At 41.3% G+C, this 6,632-nt stretch overlaps 1 protein-coding gene across 1 annotated transcript; it reads left to right on the plus strand.

Annotated features, from left to right (window-relative positions):
- Positions 1-282: 282 nt before the first annotated feature.
- On the plus strand, positions 283-5,612 carry cnga1a (cyclic nucleotide gated channel subunit alpha 1a). The gene is given in 7 exon segments (XM_061246905.1): positions 283-383; positions 2,299-2,361; positions 2,799-2,852; positions 2,941-3,054; positions 3,149-3,253; positions 3,702-3,808; positions 4,048-5,612. Coding segments are annotated over 7 exon segments (2,109 nt in total).
- The last annotated feature ends 1,020 nt before the right edge of the window (positions 5,613-6,632 follow it).

Consider the following 6,632-nt stretch of genomic DNA (forward strand, 5'->3'; position numbering starts at 1 on the left):
ACAACAAGATAAGAAAGAGAATGTAACCACAGGGTGTGCAAGCTATCAGGTAGCATTCATATCTCTGTTCTGCTCAGGCTGAACAGTCTCACAAACATACCTTGAAGCCTTGTTCTACTGAATTTTTTAATAAAAGTAAGAAGAACTTTTTGGAATGGCATAACCAAATGAACAATAAACATGTGGGATTTCCTAATCAGATTTTTAAGCTCTACTTTGCCTTGGTGCAGCCTCTGGCGCTGACCTTCTCTAGGGTCTGTGAAACCAGGCAGGTCTGCTGCCATGGCAACGGAAATTGGCAGTCAATGCCTGGACGTGATCATCCCGCAGACAGCCCTGGAGGACATGGAGAAGGACACTGACGAGGTCAACGAGGAACGAAAGTGAGTCATGGCCCTCAAAATCGACAATCATGGAAACAATATCGTGTCAGGAAATTAAATAACCAGGCAGCAAATATGATTTAATTATTTTACCAACCCAAACTAACAAGTAGCAAAAGAAAGGAGAAATAGTCAGGTTGATTCAAATAAGACATAAAGACCATCAGTATTAATTTGGCATATATAACATGAGCATTGCTCATGGGGAGGATTGTCTCCTGCTTAGTCTAATCAACTGTATGTCGTTCTGGATAAGACTGTCAACCAAATGCCAGTAATGTAATAATTTCTGCATGTAGTAAAAGTTTCAAATGAAGAAATCAGAGCAGCATAACTAAATAACACAGTTATTAATAGGTTTAAAGTGGCCTAACGTGTGCCAAAATAACATTCCCTACACCATTACCTCACCACCAACAGCCATACCATCATGCACCCAGCTCCTGCCAAATAGCTGAAGCTAAGCAGGTGTCGGTTTGATTAGTACTAGGATGGGAGACCTCCTGGGAAAAACTAAGTTGCTGCAGGAAGTGGTCTTGGTGGGCCAGTAGGGGGCAATTCGCTCTGGTTAAATAAACCCCAATGCCCCAGCAGAGTGATGGGGACGCTGTTTTTCGGATGAGACATTAAACCGGGGTCCTGTCTCACTGTGGGCATTAACGATCCTATGACTCTATGGGGTTCCCGGGTGCCCAGGCTAAATTTCCGACCGTGGCTCTTTCAAACTGCCACCTAATCATCCCCTGATTCAATTGGCAAAAACATCTCTCCCTCTCCACCTCAGCTGGAGTGTGCTGAGTGTTGTGGTGCACAAAATGGCAGCCTGCATTACCCAGGTGGGTGCTGCACATTGGTGGTGGTTGAAGTGAGTTTCCCCCTCATCACTGTAAGCATTTCAGTGTCGAGAAAAAGTGACATATAAATGTAATTATCTATCCATGGATTCAAGCTGTTTGTGCCAAATTCTGACCCTACCACAATTTTAGATTTGTCATACCAGGTGAATTTCTGCTGTCCAGTTTTTGCATTCACGTACCCACTGTAGTCTAATCTTCCTGCTCTTAGCTGACAGGAGTGGAACCCAATGTGGTCTTCTGCTGCTGTTGCCCATCCCCTTCAATGTCTGACGCATTGCATGTTATTTGAGCATTCGTGGCCTTTCTGTTAGCTTGAATGAATCTGCCCATTCCCCTCTGCCACCCACTGGAAGTATACTTTTAATGTTCTTTTAAAATATAACTTTTAAATATAAAACATGGATTTTAGATATGCCCTCCAGGTTTTGCAAACATACTTTATGATCTGAGCTTTCTAATAAGGACCAGACCTTTCAAAACATGTGTCCCTTAGCAAGCAGCACCACTATCCAATCTGCTTGTAATTACATAGTAATTTTCATTTTGTTTATCCAGTTATGTTTCAGAATGGCCAAGAGAATCTCTCAAAACAACTTACTTGTGTTATAAAATGTTGTCCATAAATTGATTACAACTGACAGATAGATGATATGTTGTATAAATAGACAACACAACCACACATTTAAATCACAGTTTGTAAATATGCCACCTAGCTTAGCATTAATGATCTGTGATTCAGCAGTAAATGAGCCATACTTAATTAATTAAATGTAACACCACCTTTCTAATAATGGACCATTCTATATGAATATTCCTCACTTTACAAGCATTACTGTTCAACCTTTTTTAGCAAATGGAAGTATTTATGATATCCTCATGGGCATAGCAACTCGCACAAATCGCTATGATGGCAAATGCAAGAATGCAGTTCACTGACATCATCCTGGCTGCAAGTTGTACCATTCATAGTAGCATTTGTGGGCAGGATAATGTTTGCCTCATGTTCTTATTGAGAAAAAGGAAATGTAATTGATCAAAATTGTGTTTACCTCCTTCAGAGATCAACCACAATCATACTCAGGGAGAGTCTTCAACATCAACAACAGCAATAACAATGATAAGTGAGTAGAGCATGTTAGTTGGAGTGTGATTATAAAGCTGATCCCATTTACAGCTTACAGTTCATCAGAGAGCACTTTATTAGGTATTTGTTAGACTTATTGTTTAGACTCATTAAGTCTTCTGCAGCTGTAGCCTATCTAATTTGATGCATTGTGTGTTCAGAGATGCTCTTCTGCAGACCACTGTTCTAATGTGTGGTTAGTTTGGTTATTCAAGAGGCTGAACCTGAGATACAGTTTTGCAAGTCAATAACTGATACAATCATCTGTTTTTATTTCTGGCCAATTAAAAGCCATGTTTTTGAAATATTTATTGGAGAATTAGCCTGTTTTTTTATATTGCTTGCCTTATTTTTTGTTTGCAGAGAAATCAGAAATTGTTTTCTGGTTTCTCTTTGCATTGTGCTACTTCTGAAATATAACAATTTATTTCTCAGAGATGAGAAGACAAAAAAGAAAAAGGAGAAGAAAGAAAAGAAGGAGAAAAAGGAGTAAGAAGCAAAAAAAAACTGTTCATATCTTATATTAGTCGTAATACTAATTCAAACAAAGTCTAACTATGCCTGTATTTTCATTCAGGAAAAAGGACAAGAAAGAAAAGAAAGAAAAGAAAGAAAAGAAGATAGAAAAAGAAAAGGCAGAACAAATAGCAAAAGAGAAAGAAAAGGAAAAAGAGAAAGAGAAAAAAGAAGGGTATGTATGCCAGAGGCCTTGGCTAGTTCAGACAATAATTTCCTTTTTCAAGTTAACTGCTTCATTGATTTTGTTTCTGCATGCTGTTTTGCAGGCCCAAAGAAATATATGTCATTAACCCAGGAGAACCTATTTACTACAAATGGCTGTTTGTCATCGCCATGCCAGTAATGTACAACTGGACCATGATAATTGCCAGGTATAATAATGTCAATGGTTTGGGAATGGGTGTGTCTGATTTCTACTTTAGCTATGAAACTTTCATTCAGAACAGGGTGGAGCAGCCTACTGTATGTATACAGTATATATAGGCAAATCAAACTGCTTAAGGGATGTGGCTTGTGGTTCGATTTAAATAATCAATAGCAAACAAGCCTTTGTATCCAACCTGCTTTATACGTCACAAGTGTTATTGGTTATTTGGACACGGTCACAGTTATACTGCTGTTGAATGTGAGCAAGTTCATCAGTTTGTGACATACAGAAGGAATTTGATTTGATTGACGAGCACCTTTTCAAAAAAGTAAGAAGATTTTTTTCTAAGCACTATGGTATTTCATAAGCATTGAAATTATATATTAAGCCTGTCTTCCTCTGATGTTGAAGTTGCTTGTGTGTAAATGTGTGTGTGGGTTATCTGTATGCAGAGCCTGTTTTGAAGAAATGCAGCAAAGATATCTGGTGATGTGGTTCATCATCGACTTTATATGCGATGTTATATATCTGGCTGACATGGTTTTCCGGACAAGAACAGGTCAGTAGAGATTTGGCAATTCAACAGCTCTCTCTCTCTCTCTCAGTTAGATTAAAAATAATGAATAAATTAATACACAGGAAGCATCTGAGAACTGATATATAAACTGAAAAATCAAATTCTCAAACAGCATTAAATTTTTTTACATCATGTATGTCATATTAAAACGCAAACAATATTCAGATTAAAGATTTTGACAAGTGGCTTAGTACATCTTTGTTCTCTCTCTCTACACACAGGGTATCTGGAGCAGGGCTTATTGATCAAAGATGAACAGAAACTACGAGACCGATATGTCCAGAGCTTTCAGTTCAAACTGGACGCGCTGTCCATGATTCCCACTGACATTCTGTATCTCTTCTTGGGAGTGAACTACCCAGAGATCCGCCTCAATAAGCTGCTTCGAGTCTCCCGCATGCTCGAGTTCTTCCTCCAGACCGAGACCAAGACCAAGTACACCAACATTTTCCGCATATTCAACCTGGTCATGTACATCGTGATCATCATCCACTGGAATGCCTGCATGTACTATGCTTTCTCCAAGGCCATTGGCTTTGGGTCTGACACCTGGGTTTACCCGGAACTCAGTCACCCCGAATTTGGGAAACTGCTCAGGAAGTATTCGTACAGCCTCTACTGGTCCTGCATGACGCTAACCACCATTGGTGAAACTCCGCCCCCCATCCTGGACTGTGAGTTCTTCTTCGTGGTGACGGACTTTCTGGTGGGCGTACTGATCTTCGCTACCATCGTGGGTAACGTGGGCTCAATGATAACCAACATGAACGCAGCCAGGACTGAGTTCCAGTTCAGGGTCGACTGCATCAAGCAGTACATGCGTGTGCGGAAGGTCAGCAAGGACCTGGAGGACAGGATCGTCTTGTGGTTCGACTACCTGTGGGACAACAACAAGACAGCCAACGAGAGGCATGTGCTGAGGCATCTGCCAGACAAGCTGAAGGCCGAGATCGCCATCACCGTCCACCTGGACACCCTGAAGAAGGTGCGCATCTTCCAGGACTGCGAGGCGGGGCTCCTCATCGAGCTGGTGCTCAAGCTGCAGCCCCAGGTCTTCAGCCCTGGTGACTACATCTGCAAGAAGGGCGACATCGGGCGGGAGATGTACATCATCAAGGACGGGAAGCTGGCGGTGGTGGCAGACGACGGCGTGACTCAGTTCGTGGTGCTGAGTGACGGGAGCTACTTCGGCGAGATCAGCATCCTCAATATCAAGGGCAGCAAAGCCGGCAACCGCAGGACTGCCAACATCCGCAGCATCGGCTACTCTGACCTGTACTGCCTCTCCAAGGACGACCTGATGGAGGCACTGACGGAGTATCCGGAGGCCAAGGACATGCTGGAGGAAAAGGGGCGGCAGATCCTCTTGAAGGACAACCTGATCGACCTGGACCCCGCTAACCTGAAGCCCGATGCCAAAGACCTGGAGGAGAAGGTCAACCGCCTGTACGGTAACCTGGAGCTCACGCACATCAAGCTCTCCAACGTGATGAAGAACTACAGGAGTATGCAGCTCAACACCAAGCAGCGCATTGCCCACATGGAGAGGCTAATTGGGGAGGCGATGGAGGAGGAGGAAGAGGAGGCGGGAGAAATCAAAGTGGAGGTGGTGAAGAAGGAAGCAGGAACAGAGGGAGAGAAAGAGGTGGAGAAGAAAGAAGAAGATAAAGAGGATGAGAAGGAAGGAGAGAAGGTAGAAGAGGAGAAAGAGGAGGCAAAGAAGGAAGATGAGAAGGAAGAAGATGAAAAGAAGGAATAAGAGGAAAAGGATGATGAGACAGAGTGAGGGAAGGAAGAGGAGAAGGAAATATAATTGTTTCTTGTGACCCCCCTCATGAACTCACACTCTGTGCAGCTGAACAACATTTAAATGTCCAGTTTGCAAAGGACATAAAATCCTTGACTTAGCCAAACACAAAGCTAGCTGAAATCATAATTTCTGCAACAGATTTACAATACTGACTTTCAGCAGCAGCATTGCAAAGAGCTGTTAAAAATAATATGAAGTGGAATGGAAAAAAAAACACTCAATGGTCCTTAGCATAGTATATGGAATATAATACATGGATTTTAATTCAAGGGCAATGCTACTATACTTTAAAATGTCAGTAAAACAGAATATATATATATATATATATATATAATTTTTAAATATTGTTGTCAGCTTTGTCATGTTTTAGGTCTTTGCATGAAAGAATCCGACCCATAAGGCATATTAAACTATATACAATACAGTATCTACTATTGTGGGTTGACTATTCATACCAGAACACAGTAGGGGCAGCGCAATGGTCAGTAAGGTGTGCACTGGCTCTGCAACAAATGTACAGATGATATCTGAAATGCCACATCTCTCTCCATATCAAGCATAATTAAATGCCTCACCCTCATCTCTCATTGACCAAGGAATACTGGCTCTAGACGGAAAATCAACTTCGCGATAAGTGCTCTCATAAATTCTATATGATAGATAAATCGCTGTTTTCTTAATTAGTCATATTTGTTAGTCACGCAATTTACTTTCAGATAGCTACCTTCCGAAGACTTCAAGTGAGTAAACTTTTCTTTTTTTTTTTACTGTCAGTACCACTCTCTAACCACACGAGGGCAATAGATGACTAAATGCAGATATGGGATTTTTTTTCAACGTATAACATATCGGGTATTTTATTAACTAGATTAGATGGAAGATTTTAACCACATAATGTGCACAGTTTTTCTTGCACCATAGCCAGAATATTGAAATCATTATGAAAACACCAACTCCCTTCCACTCTTTCCAATAATCATCGTATATTTCCTCAGT

This window comes from Conger conger, chromosome 6, assembly GCF_963514075.1.
Source record: "Conger conger chromosome 6, fConCon1.1, whole genome shotgun sequence".
In the NCBI taxonomy this organism is placed as follows: domain Eukaryota; kingdom Metazoa; phylum Chordata; class Actinopteri; order Anguilliformes; family Congridae; genus Conger; species Conger conger.